The sequence below is a fragment of the Aphis gossypii genome, chromosome 1 (assembly GCF_020184175.1).
Source record: "Aphis gossypii isolate Hap1 chromosome 1, ASM2018417v2, whole genome shotgun sequence".
NCBI lineage: Eukaryota > Metazoa > Arthropoda > Insecta > Hemiptera > Aphididae > Aphis > Aphis gossypii.
This window is the reverse complement of record NC_065530.1, coordinates 87364724-87379161: the sequence shown is the minus strand read 5'-3', so window position 1 is coordinate 87379161 and position 14438 is coordinate 87364724. Positions and strand designations below refer to the sequence as shown.

At 27.0% G+C, this 14438-nt stretch overlaps 1 protein-coding gene and 1 long non-coding RNA gene across 4 annotated transcripts; both read left to right on the top strand.

Moving 5' to 3' along the window:
* The first annotated feature begins 313 nt into the window (after positions 1–313).
* LOC126551615 (gastrula zinc finger protein XlCGF67.1-like) lies at positions 314–3530 on the top strand. The gene is made up of 3 exons (XM_050205521.1): positions 314–773; positions 2629–2739; positions 3277–3530. Exons 1-3 carry the CDS (start codon positions 641–643, stop codon positions 3510–3512), a joined length of 480 nt encoding a protein of 159 aa, XP_050061478.1. The 5' UTR covers positions 314–640; the 3' UTR covers positions 3513–3530.
* A 3906-nt stretch (positions 3531–7436) lies between these two features.
* On the top strand, positions 7437–12994 carry LOC114123951 (uncharacterized). 3 transcript variants are annotated; one of them, XR_007605534.1, is made up of 3 exons: positions 7437–8347; positions 9090–9390; positions 12800–12994. It is a non-coding gene; the product is annotated as an uncharacterized LOC114123951 (long non-coding RNA). The 3 variants fall into 3 exon arrangements; XR_007605536.1 differs by having other exon boundaries at positions 7437–8351; XR_007605535.1 differs by lacking the exon at positions 7437–8347 and adding an exon at positions 9961–10084 and having other exon boundaries at positions 8358–9390.
* The last annotated feature ends 1444 nt before the right edge of the window (positions 12995–14438 follow it).

The window sequence follows — 14438 nt, the reverse complement described above, 5'->3', positions numbered from 1 at the left end:
TTAATTACATTTTCATGAGAAAAATATGTTTTTAAGACAAGTATAACATTTAGATTAATATTTACTTATTATAGAGACTGTATTTTTTGAGAAGGATGGGCCCATTTCAGATAAATATTTTAATTATAATTTTTATAACATCTAGTATGCAATTAATAGAAAAAATATTTTTGTCAAGAAATATTATTAATATGTATTTAAAATTGTAATAAAATATGAAATTAACAATAAATTACATTTTTGACAATATTGCTAACAGCCTGACAACAATATTATTATTATCACATTATCCCTAAATTTAGACATTTTTATATACCTTATAGGTATGTATTAATTTTATATTTTACATTTATATATTTTTTTATTGATTAATAACTAGATTATGTTATACCTTCATGTGTTAAAAATATTTATTTTTTTCAATTTTGAAGTAGTTAAAAAATGTACGATCAAGAATTAATCTATAGAAAATCCAGTTATTATAATATGTCTTATTATACGTTAGAGGGCTACTATTGTGTATGTTACCGCATGATATTATATAATTTATTATAAATAATGCTACACAATAAACACTCCTACTGAGTAAGTCTATATCTAATTGCGTATTATTTTATTGTTATAGGTTTTTGGTATCCAAATGAAACGAATGTTTGGGAATGCCGTACGTGTAAAAAAAAGTACAAACATCGGCAGAGCTTACAAAATCATAAAAAATTTGAATGTGGCGTTGAAAAAATGTTTCAATGTCGTATCTGTAATAAACGATTTAGGTACAAATGTAGTCTCAATTCACATTTGGGTATTATTCACAAAGTATTTGCATAAATAATTGATGTTTAAAATTAACGAAAATTCACAACAAATAGGATTACAGTTATACAGTTATAGAAGAAATATTGAATTCGTGGAACATAATTTTTTATAATCGAATTAGTGTTTGTGTGATTTATTTTCACAGATTTTTTAATACTGTTTTAGTTTATTACTCTGCAATTTAAAAATTAAAATCATGGTGTTGTAAATAAACAAATCTTTTTCACAAAACTTACTACCTATTGTATTTATTTCAGCCAGTAATATTGCGTATTGTTTTTTATTGCTATCTTTATTAAAATATTATATTTTTTTCTGAAAACTCGATCAAAATGAATAAACTGAAACCTAACAGAATGTTTTTTTTTTATAATCTTAAGTCATACCTATAATATAGACATTTACGACTTAAAATTATGTGTTATGAAAATAGATTTTTTATTTTTTTTACTTAATTATCGATAATTTTGGTAATTAGCGATATCCATAGTAATTATTACTTAATCATTTAGTTTTAAGTTTATTAATATCGTTCATCCTTTCTTATTGGTTATACGAATCGTCTATTAAAAATTGTAGAGCTCGGTATAGAAATAGTTAGTATGAAAATCATAAAAGATTTGTAAATAATTTTTAATTTAATTAATATTTATCATGTTAAATATAATAGGTACTAAATTAATATTATTATAATTAACACATAATAATTTTATTTATCTGCTTAGACTAAACGCTAATGAAATATAGATTTTGAATTGAATTTCTCATCAAGTCGGGTGAGTGCTCTTGATACATGGGCGTCTCCAGACATTTTTCTAGGGGGGGGGTGCAACATTTTTCTATATCTGAATATATAGGTAATCCTATTTTTAGAAGCTAACCTTAACCTATTGCGTTTAGCGTCTATATTCTTTAAGTACCTTTAAGTTAGATTCTTAATATATCTAATAAATGCCCCCTTACATGTGTAGTACATATTATTATTAAATTAAAATATGCTACCTATATATTATTTATTTTAATTATATCTTAAAGGGAATGTCATAACTCTTAGTATTACAAACACTTAATTAGATAATTGTTAATTGTTATTCCTTGTATCTAATAAAAAATAGTTAATTTAATAATTATGTATTGCTTGTTGCTTAACGCTTAATTAAACAAACGAACGTTTTATTACATATTACATTTAATTTTAGCCATACATTATTTAGGGATGACCGGGAATAGTTGTTATACTATCACATAAAACCTGTACAATTTACTATACTTAGAATTTTAATTATTCAAATACCTGATTTAATAGTTTTAACTTCTTACAGTAAGAATTAAAATTTTTTTTTTCTTAAAAGAAAATTATATTATTATATCTATAATAATTATAAAATAAAATTATTGCTTGCAATTAGTGTATTTGGCTTTAGAAATAAACTGCTATATTGACATAACTTTGATAATTATAAATAAAATTAAAATTATAGGTTACTTTACTATGTTAAAATTTAGGTTGGTATATATAATATTAGTAACAACTAACAACTAGTATAGAAATTACTAATTAATATCTACTAGTATAGATTTTAGTTTGAGTTAAATTTATTTGAATTTTGCACCGGTCTCCTCTACCCAATCAACTTTGTTCTTATTCTTATTTAATGCACGTTTCATGGTATACCATGACCATAATTAAAAAAATAATTATATGTCACATATGATTGATATAATTAATATAACACGATGAATTCTAAATTTGCACAAGGTTTTTTTTTTCACAAATTAAAAATGTATTTTCACGGTTTTTTTCGTCCTTAGGGGTTTCAGAAACATTCACTTGTCCCAAATGCGGACGTACTTATGACAAACGACCGAGTTTCGCTAAACATTACAAATTTTGCGGCGTAGACTTCGAATGTGAATACTGCGGTAAAAAATATTCTAGATCGGATTCCGTAAAGAAACACCAGAGAATGGCTCATTCTCTGTACTCATAAAACTATACAAAAATATTGTATTCTATACAAAATCATATTTATTTATTTTATTTACTCGTATTTACATTTTATAATTTTCGATACAAATTTAAATGTTTTGTGTAATTTTAATGTATATTTTTAAGTACATACTATTATCGTATTATTAATTAGATTATAAATATTGTACCTGTAAATATCTGGACACTTGTTATAATAATCAAACGAACGATATTTCTTGAAAAAATAACCTTTTGTTCGTTAATTGTTTTTATTATAAATATAAATATCCATGACAACTAAATTAGTTTAACAATGTTAACAAGGTTGTGTTTGATTATTATTATTGTTATTATTATTATTATTATAACCTATACGAAATTTGGCATGTAACTCCATATTATACACATATAGTTATATACTTCTGTTTCGAAGTATTTAACAATATATTTTAAATATTTTCGAGTAATCAATGTACATTTTATTCTAGTGTGCTGGAAGTTAAATAAACAAGACTTTGTGATTGTCGATGAACGGTATCAGTGTCCCAACCAGTGTGGCAGAAGTTATAAAGCATTACATGGTGTCAGACAACATTTACGCTATGAATGCGGTGTAAGGCCTAAATTCTCATGCGCAGTATGTATGAAATGTTTTGCGTATAGAACCGTGCTGAAAATTCATATGGCAACAGTACATAACAAATTCGGAAGTATGATAATATAATTATTGTTGATTTCAAGATCGAATTGTTGTTATTGTATCCACGTTGTATATAAATAAACTATTGTTGTAAACAAATAATAATAATAACTAAGATGCGTGAGTGAAACGAATTACCAATAAGAACATATTAAACCATTAATGAGTAACGCTAAGTTTTTTTTATAATTTTAATTTAATCTTCCATAGCAGTAGGTATTTTATAAAATATATATCTTATATTAAATTTCCTATCGCATAATTAAAATAAAATATCTGAAATTAATGTATATTTTTTAGATACTTTTGTAATATTATGTATTGGATATACATTATACAGTATACACGCAATCTGATACAGTGATAACAAATTAATAAATTGAAATTAAGCTCTTTAATATATATAATTATAATTTATACTTTTAAATTTGTTGCATTGAAAATATTTACGTTTACAATTTAATAAACGTGTTGTCTCAAAAAGCATTGAAATATTATTATGTTAAGTAAACATACTTATTCAATGACATTTATAAATATATTATTTATTAAAATTTTCAGTTTTAAATTATTTCCTTTACAGGCTACATAATGTATTTTCAATTAATATTTAAATAAAATATATTTGGATGTTGATATTTATTGCTTTTATACATTAGGCATCTTTGTATTGTGTAAATGTATGTTTTCTTCTACTACTAATTAAGAAAATTGGAAAAAAAACTAAGTTATAACTACTCATATATTTACGTTTTAATTTTTGTAGATTAATATACTTTGTCAGAAATTTATAATATTAGTAATATTCTAACTGTATTAATTTAACTTATTAAAGAATTTGTGTTCCATGTATGTTATATATTATAATAAAATAAACAACATTATATTTATTTTTTATAGGTACCTAGCTGTATTTTAGTCAGACTACTTCAGGCATTTATATAAAAAAAATTTATACTCATGGATGCAATGGTTAGGTAATCTGTGTGTGCTTATTCAAAATACTTAATATACTTCACATGTTCTATGATGAAAAATGGTAAATATTCAACTAATTATAAGAATATTTATATTGAAAGGTATGAATTATATAATTATTAAATGGTTTTAAAAATTGATTGTATAGTTCCAAAAATATAAAAAAAAAATACTTATATATATTTGCTTTATTTAAGTACCTATTAAATAATGAAAATGTAAGTAAGTTATCATATCATTTTATTAGTTCGTATAATTTTTAAAAAGTATAATAATAACATACATTTTTTTTTAAATTTTACTTCATTCTAAAATGTATTTATTTTATATTCGTCATTTTCATAATTCTTATAACAAATTATGTCCAGTGTGTTGGTCAAACCTTAATTGGATTATACATTTGTACGTATTTAGAAATACAATTAAAAACAATTATAGGTTGATGTTAATTACTTTATTAGTAATGTTTTACTTTTGTAGAGAAACACTGATTTAAAAAAATATAATTAATACACAGCTTTTTGTATAAATGCTTCGCTCTGAATAGTGTTAATAAACGATCAGGCTAATGTGACGCATTTCAGGTACTAGAATTTGGCGTTGTGACAATGGACATTGCAGTCGCAGTTACAAGAATAAATTTCATTTGACCTACCACTTGAAGTATGAATGTGGAAAACAACCCTTATACAAATGCGACTTTTGTCTAAGGATGTTTTCGAGAAATTCAAATATGAAGAAACATATGTTCACAGTACATAAATACATTAGTCCTTGATTTTATCCTTAAAAGTCTATTTTTGATTATTTAACATTGTTATATAAATACAATTCTGTTATTTTGGCATAATTAAACCATAATAATGTTATGAAAAAACAAGTGAACTAGTTAATTTTAATTCATTTTATTATTTAGGTATCACTTAATTTCACTTTTGTTTTACATACCTACAGTATTAAATTTAATACAACATTACAGATACAAAATAACTTCTTTATAACTACTTCTTACTCTTAAATGAAACTTGGAAGATAATAAAATAAAATAAACAAAGCTGCTAAACAATAACTAAAATAATTAAATTTAAAGTATCTAATACCTATATTGCGTTAATGATTTATTAATGATGTTAATATATTAGTAGACTGTATCCATACCAAACTGTAAATATATTTTTATAAATTTATAATTTATTATTTTAACTAACAACAAAAATACCTAGCAATCATTATTGTTTTGGGTAACTTAGATAGTTGTCAATAATTAATTAATTATAAAATATTCATTAAAACATTTGAAATTTTGGGATAAAAGTTGTTATGTTTAACAATAAAGTATTAATATAGACATATTAATGCATTGTTTTAAATATTGAAACATGGGTAGGGTAATACATATATTTAAATAATTTTCAAGTATTACCTAACTTACTTATTAGTTACCAATTATAACTAGTCACATATAAATCGTTGATATTAAGTACTTATAAAGTAATAATCCTATTATTATAGTTAATTTAAGTACCTACAATTTTTAATAATAGTTAGATATAGTTCTATTTTTCTATTTTTATTTTTTTATTTACTTTATTTACTTTATAGACCTACAGCTTACAGCATTAAATGTATAACTTTGTACTTAATATGTTGAAAAATTGTTACTTATCTCCGTGTATATTAATGATGAAACAAATTATTTATTCGTACATTGTTGATTATTTGGAATTTTTTAGATGTACCTAGTTCCTACTTTTTCATTCGATAAATACTTTTAATTTATTCTACCAAGAATAATAAATAATTTTATTTTTAAATTACAAAATATTTTTATCTGTATTAAATATAAATATTTTATAGTTGAACTATTAGATTGTATTCCTATACTTGAACAGTGAACACATATTATAGTTACTTGCCTTGGATTTGTTTAAATTTCTCTGATTAATTTATTTGTTTGAATATTTTATATTCTAACATATACTTGTACTTCTCTAATTTTTTAATAATGGATAACACTTTTACTCTCCTTTCTCTTATTTTGAATTTGTAATTATTGTTGTTGTATAGAATATTTTATTGTTTAAATGCGTTGTCCATGCGAGATGCCTGCTGTTCAAATTTGTATAACAACAACTATTATCAAAATTATAAAATAAACTCGAAAAAATATAATACCCTATCCAAAATACAAATGCGGCAAACAACCACGGTATGAGTGCAACATTTTCATAAGTTGTTCCACCAGAAATCAAATTTCATTTCACATTTTGGATGTATTGTTTGTTATTTTTACCCTCTATCAAGTGATATTCTTATCCGCCTTTGGATGAAGCGTCATATATTTAAAAATTTTGTTCTCGTATGTGTTTGCTGTATGCTTACTGTTAAAAAAATTTTCACGTTAATTATTTTATTTATTATGCTGTAAACCTTTATACGACAATGTACACGTAAATAATGTAAATAAATATATTATCAGGACGATATTGATGATTGAAAGTTAGTTTTAGGGCATAGCTTTTGTATTTTTGTATAGCTATTGCTTATGTTAAATTACTATCATTGTTATTATAATATACAGGTATAGTTATAATACATTTAGTATTGCTTTAATCAAAACTTTGATGAAAAATAAAACATAGAATATCAATAATGAGCGTGTTCAATAATTGTATATAATATATATGCTTTTAACCTTTTCTTAAAAATTGTTTTTACTATATCTCACTTTTTTGTTGTATATTTCAGATGAACAGATACGCGTTAATTCATTTTGTGAATCAGCTGAATACTGCAATAGCGCTATTTTAAAAGGATTATGTCCTTTTTGTCCAACGAAGCTGAGAGAAATTAATTGTTTAGATAAGCATGTTCTAGATTTTCATAAACCTTTATTGTTAGCCTGTGATAAATTAAATAAAACTGATAAAAAATATCTGATGAACCGTTGAATTGATCACCAATGTATCATTAAATATATATTTTATTTTATATTGTAACATGAGTTTTTATTAAATAAAGTACAACATTAATGCACGTATTTGTTGGTTGCTTTTACATGCTTTATGTTCAACGGTAAGTATCTATATATATTTAAGAAACAGTGTACTTACTCTATTACACAATTTATATAATACCGTTCGGGGTGGTTTTATAGCTTTATGTAATTCGTAGAAATTATCTTATATGGATAGACATACTAATAAAACTGTGAATTTTGTTATATGCGCATAATATTATATTGTTGTACACTAATATACACTGTAAACTGTATCGTATTATTTGTTATTTTCCCAGTTGAGCCTGCAAACCAGATGTTGCTTTATCGATGTCCAAACAACTGCGGAAAGAGGTATAAATTAAAAAGTAGTCTCAGTGGCCACTTAAAGTATGAATGTGGTAAACCGCCAATGTACAAATGTCCGTATTGTAAAAAAAGATGCACATTAAAAGGCAACATGAAGAGGCACATTGTATTGATGCATCATAGAAAAGCGGTTGAATCCGATTTCAATCTCCAATTTACCACAAAAACTACGTTTTTTTAATGAATTCGTCTGTGTAGTTAATGGTTACCTATAATACATATTTATTTTTATTTTATTTATATTACTGCGTGTTTTTATTTATAGTTATTTATATAGTTATAAATATAATTGTTATTCACTATATCGATTAAATAGATAAATATTTTTACATAAAATATTTTGTACATAATATATATATTATAGAAATATATGGTGATAATACATTTTAATTAAATATTAAATATTTAGCAGTTATAGCTTTGATCTCGATGAATGACAGTATCAACAACCGCTTACGATCCAGTTACACAATCCAAAGGGATTGACATTCTTTCTTCGAGCTAGCATACAAGTGTAGGTGATTATTGCACATATACTTATTATAATATGTTAATTATGTAATGCGAATTGTGTGTATAAAATATGTTACATGTTATTTAGTTCTGCCCTGGAAATTTGAATCTTTAGTACAAACAAATAATGTTATTTGCAATATTTTGTATTAATTTATTATTACTAATAATTATATAATATTGATCCAAAAAAAATTAACAATGAATATGTTATATTAATTATAATTTTGTTAAATTATGAATATTTTAAAACAATAATAATAATCATTATATATAGGTAGGTACAATATTTATGGATGATAAATGTACTGATACGTAACCTTTCAAACAAATAAAAAATAAAAATAAATTTTAAGCTTAAGTGTAAAATGTAAATATAAAAAACCAAGCAGATTTTAAAATTTTGAATATAGTTTTTTTTCTATCGCCCAAAATACAATTTGTTTGTATTCGTGATTTAAAATGCTCGGGCTATATTATGTAGGTACGTTAGCCAAAACAAAAAAACATTTTCAATTTCATCAAATTATTTATTATTGAAATTTGTCAAAATTTTGTTAAGCTATACCCTCGTTTTAATATTCAGTCATGGAGTTACACAAAATAAATAGGATTATATTGAATATTCCTCAATGTAATAATAATTTAATTGTAAATGTGTGTAACAATTATAGTATCATATCTATATATTTACTCCATGTTTTTAGATACATTGTATTTATATATTATTATTATTACATCAGGAATTGTTCGGGCAACATTCAATCATGTAAACAAATATTTAATATTATGATGGTTGTAGCTGGTTCCTGTGTTCGAAAGTCATTTCCTCGGAAACTGGAGTGTGCCTTGCTACCGCAGTTTAAGTGTACCTATACGGTGTGTGGCAATAAATTTAATCAGTGATGCAACATCTAGACTGCTCATCTCATTGTGAACAATCAAAATTATTATCCTCGATTGAGCTATTTTCGTACACTTGAGTTGGGCATGTCACGCATTTATCTGCCTCCACATAATAATTATGTGTGATTGTATTAAAAGGTAACCTACCTACCTAATATACCAGTCACAGAATTGTATATTCACTATAAATTATTTGTTATTTTAATAGCCAAAGAAGAAGATAAAATAAAATAATTTTTCTTTAGATATGTGTGTATCATTACTAAATATAAAATTTTATTTCATCGCTTATAAGCTTAACTACCTATATAACTAAAATGTTTGTGGGGGGTACTTACTTACTTAAATAAAATAAGATTCCTGCTGCATTTACTACTTCATAGCTATACTCGAACACACTATATTAACTTACAGGATCTAGTGTGTATTTATCAACAACAATATTATACATTACCTACCAATTAAATTATATATAATATAATTAATAAAATAATAATCATCGATAAGGGATAATTTATTTAATTTAAGACACTCGTTGTTTTAGAAAACACTTAAGTTTTTGAAAATATATTTTAATTTACATTATATTATAAGTTGTTATTAAACTACATTATTGGAAGAAAATAAAATTATTACTACTTTTATTGTAATTTTTTTAGTTTTTTTATTCTTTTAAATGACAATATGCATTTATTTTCATAATTTCAGTAGTCCGATTCAAATGCACAAAAAGATGCTGCCGATCGTACAAGTACAAGAAAGGATTGGTACGGTTTCGGAAATATGAGTGTGGTATAGATCCGCAATTCGAGTGTCTGATGTGTGATAAAAGGTTCAAGCAGGCTTGTCATGTCAAATCCTACTTTATGAATTATTACAAAATTATTACCTTGGATTGAATAAACAGTTAAAGCTAACCTGTTAGCGAGTTGCAGTGGCGTATGCAGAATTCGTTTGTGAGGGGGGTTACCATTTATGTATTTGTATAAAATGTTATTATTAATGTAATATTCCAAAAGAGAATTATATATTCATGTTTCACTTTGGGGGGGGGGGGGGTTAAACTCCTATACCCCCCCCCCCGGTCGGTACACCACTGGTGAGTTGAGTGTCTTGCTTTTTGTTAGCCTCGACATAATCATGTTTCATAGTTGTAATAATATTATAATATTATTGTGTTTTTTTTTAATCTATACAAAATATACTATGCGCATAAAAAATAAATTTTATGAAGGAAGAAATCAGGAGGCACGAATAGGAAAGTTACCCAGTGGAGGTATCCCAGGGCCCAGAATATTATTGTATTATAATTATGTATAATCTTCTATAACTTTCTTGTCTAGCTTAAAAATCATATCATTGTATTAATAATGGATTATTTTTTGTTTTAATGTCGAGATAAAATAAAATTAACATTATCTAGGTGTTTATATTATTTCTTAATATATATTTTATGTCATTGCTTATAAACTTAACTATTTAATTAAAATGTCCGCGTATACATGATTCATATAGAGTCATCATTATACTATCACTGCAATGTACACTTTAAATATTATCCAGATTGTCTTTACCAATGACAATACTTTTTACATGTAATTATACAGATAATTATAGTAAAACATTATAGTACTCGTATAAACCATGGTATAGGTACCTGGTACCTACTCTTATGACGTGTGATCTGATCTAAAATAATAGCCTGTCCGTGATATAATTTATAATTGCACTGTCCTGGTTCATGTGCTTGAGAGGGTTCAGTCGACATCAGCAATTCGAGTGCTGCATATGTTGCTATAGTTTGAATGTCCGATTTGCTGCAAAATATTCAAGCAGCTCTGGAACATATAGAATGATAACCCACTGAGAACATCCATAACAATATTTTCGATAAAGTATCTATGCCACTTGTAACAGTCTAAGTCTTAGGCGGTTTTGTTAACTTTGAAATAATGCATCAGCATTACATAAACATCAACCAAATTTTATTTTTACTACTTGTTCGATCTTTTTGACTGTCGAGTTGCCGCCGTCGGCTGTCGTTCTGTGTAACTATGTTCATGTTCGCTACGCGTCGTCAACCGCAATGCTATGTTGGCCAGATTGTCGTTAACGGCGTTTTGCCGCTGGCGAACCGGTGCGTTCGTTATGCTCTCTGTTCTATTCCGTCCGTGGAAGTGTACGCGTTTTGCTCGTCCGTACCATCTTTACGCAAAACCTAGTTTTTTTGTGCCGTTTGAACTTGACGGCCATTATTTGCGTTGCGTTGTTATCATTAGAGCTCCATTGCTCTACGTGTAATTACTGTTGCTGTACACTCCGTTCTCCGTTGATCCATGAGTTCTTTGGTTGTTGTTGTCAACCCATCGCCCTACGCTCAGGTGCACACACGTGAACCACGTGTCAACTCGCTGCTCCGCTACGTATTCACGCTTGTGAACGTGTACCTCCACACCACTGTCCAGTCCGTCAAAAGGCTTCTTTCCGAACGATCTCTTGTTCGCGATATCCAGCAGCTCAGCCGTTCATCACCAGCTTAAGACGCACAGTCACAGTTGCAGCGGTATAGGCCAGACGGTGATCCCCGCCCCTCCCCTTGTATCTTGTATTAATAATTTTATAATATTGTTATCCCTTTTATTATTATTTGTGCTTGTTATTTGTATTTTATTGCTCCTCTTATTATTTTATTATAAGCAAATTGTTGTCCACTTAAATATTCCCACTCACGAAGGTCCGGAGGACTTAGCGTTCAACGTACGCCTTAGTAAGGCCCGTTGGCGTAAACACTACTTCTAAGAGATTTTTTATTTTATATATTAAGGCCTTTGAAACCATCTTGCTATAGAACAAATCTTCCCCTATTTTTCGCTACGTCCTTCCAATCCATGTCTTCGTAGTCCACTTCTCTAGCACTTGGGAAATCTTTTTTAATTCCATTTTCCCAGCGTAGCCTTGGTCTACCCAGTGATCTTTTTCTCTTTGGGTTTTCTTGGAGTACTCTGAATTATTTCGGCGTAGGGAAAGTGGCGCTCCCATCGCCCAGTGTACCTTGATCAGTACACTGCAGTAGCCGTTTCCTGACTTTAAGTGGTTAGGGTAGTCTGGTCCTTCAGGTTGGGGGTTGAGCGCTGGGCTAACAACCCTGCCCCGTAAAAATATTTTGTTTAGAATCCTAAGAACTTATTAAAAAGTATAAACAGTAAATGTATAGTTTATACATATACCAGGTTATACCAAGGGTGGCCAAACTTTATTTGGTCACGATCTACTAAAATATATTTCACCTTTAAGGATCGACTTCCATAGGAATTTTTTTTATTATTTATTAACTATAATTATAAAGAAACATATAGAGCTCGTGGCCTTAAAAATAAATTCTAACATAATCGACTTTGAAATTGTCCGCGATCGACTGTTTGACCGCCCCTAATATATATATATATATATATATATATGGTTTATGTTATAAACCATATAATTGTATAGGTAGGAATTACATGACGTCATGATCTATAATTTTTCCTGTTACTATTTATGATTACAGAATCCCGGTTCGTGTGTTCAAACGGATGTGGCAGGTCTTACAAGTACAAGCACGGAGTTGTGCAACATTTACGTTACGAGTGCGGCATACCACCAAAATTCAAGTGTTCGCTGTGTGACAAAAAGTTTAAGCAGCGTAATTCCCTCAAGCTCCACAGTTTTAACGTTCACCGTATACTCGTCGATTGAGTAAACTGTATTACTGAATTATAATTTAATTAACAATTATTATTTTAAGTTTAATAGGAGATACATAGTTTACAAATTTTATAAATTTTTACATTTTATTAATTTTTAATTTTTATTTCTTGTTTTAATATGCAGTACAAAAAACAGATAAAATAAAAATTATTTATTAAGTGTGTACCTATTAATTTTCTAAGCATTAGCATGTTCTTTCACCTTAATATATGTTGCTTATATTTAAAATTAATTCATATATAAATTATAAAATACGATTCTTTACTTTGGGGCTTGCACCCCGCAATAGATGCATCAGTTGCTTGACGGTTTGATGTTAAGCTACCTAGTGATTCTTTTGGTAGTTCCCGGATGGTTGACCACCTAGGAATTTCAGCAACACACACACACTGTCCTCCATCTAACCATAATCGTCGAGATTTATAATATCCAGCTAAAATCTCCTAAAATAAAAAAAAAATCATTCTTTATTTATATCTGTGGCTGTTTAAGCCTCATACATTGATTACGCTTTATATTTATTGAGATTCTGAGAGTATTTATTAACGATATTTTACTATCCTTTTTTATTGTAATAATGTTATAAGCAATATTCTACCATAAATGTTATATCTGTAATATGTACATTGTACACCTATATTAACCGTATACATGTAGGTAGGTAACTGTATGATGCTATAATTTATAATAACCGTTTGTCCGTATTATCATTTATAATTGCATCGTCCCGGATTGTATGCTTAAATAGATACAGCCGATCGTGCAAATACTAGCAAAAAGTTATGAAATAACAAACTCTACGAATGTAGCATGCCTCCGATGTTTAAGTGTTCAGTGTGCAGCAAAATGTTCAAGTTTCTTAGCAACATGAACAAACATATACGTATATCATGTATTCATGTACTTATTGCACTTCGTCATCATCGTCAACTTTTTACTGTAAAACGATAAACGTTCCTGTACTGTGTTGATCTTCCATCGTACCTAATACAAATATTTACTTCACTAATAAATACTTGATTATGGGATGACTTCAATAATAGTTTGTTATTTTCTAATTCAACGAGTTCAACGACACTGTTTTTATATTGTTTATTGTAATACTGTTAATCATTTTTTTTTTATTATTATTTATATTATAATATACTGATCAATGATCACACTATTGTTTGTTTTTATTTTTAATTTGTTTTATCTACATTAATAATTAATGTATTAATGTATTTATATTTACCATTTACTGATTTCTTTATGTACCTAGAAAAATAATGTGCAAGTGTGAGTATTATATTTTACGATGTATTCTTAATGTATTTCATCATGACAGGAAGTGTGAGGGGTCACCGCAGCAGTGTTACCTATGTCGGTATTTTTTTAAAAAAACAAGTTATCTTGTTCTTATATATGTATATAATATATATACTTAGGAGCATATTATT

Bases quoted from the DNA above. Each gene is read 5' to 3' on its own strand.
- LOC126551615 (XM_050205521.1), top strand. From the start codon at position 641: ATGAAACGAATGTTTGGGAATGCCGTACGTGTAAAAAAAAGTACAAAC. The intron at 774-2,628 runs GTACAAATGTAG...TTTCGTCCTTAG, and splicing joins ATCTGTAATAAACGATTTAG to GGGTTTCAGAAACATTCACT. The intron at 2,740-3,276 runs GTAAAAAATATT...ATTTTATTCTAG, and splicing joins CTTCGAATGTGAATACTGCG to TGTGCTGGAAGTTAAATAAA.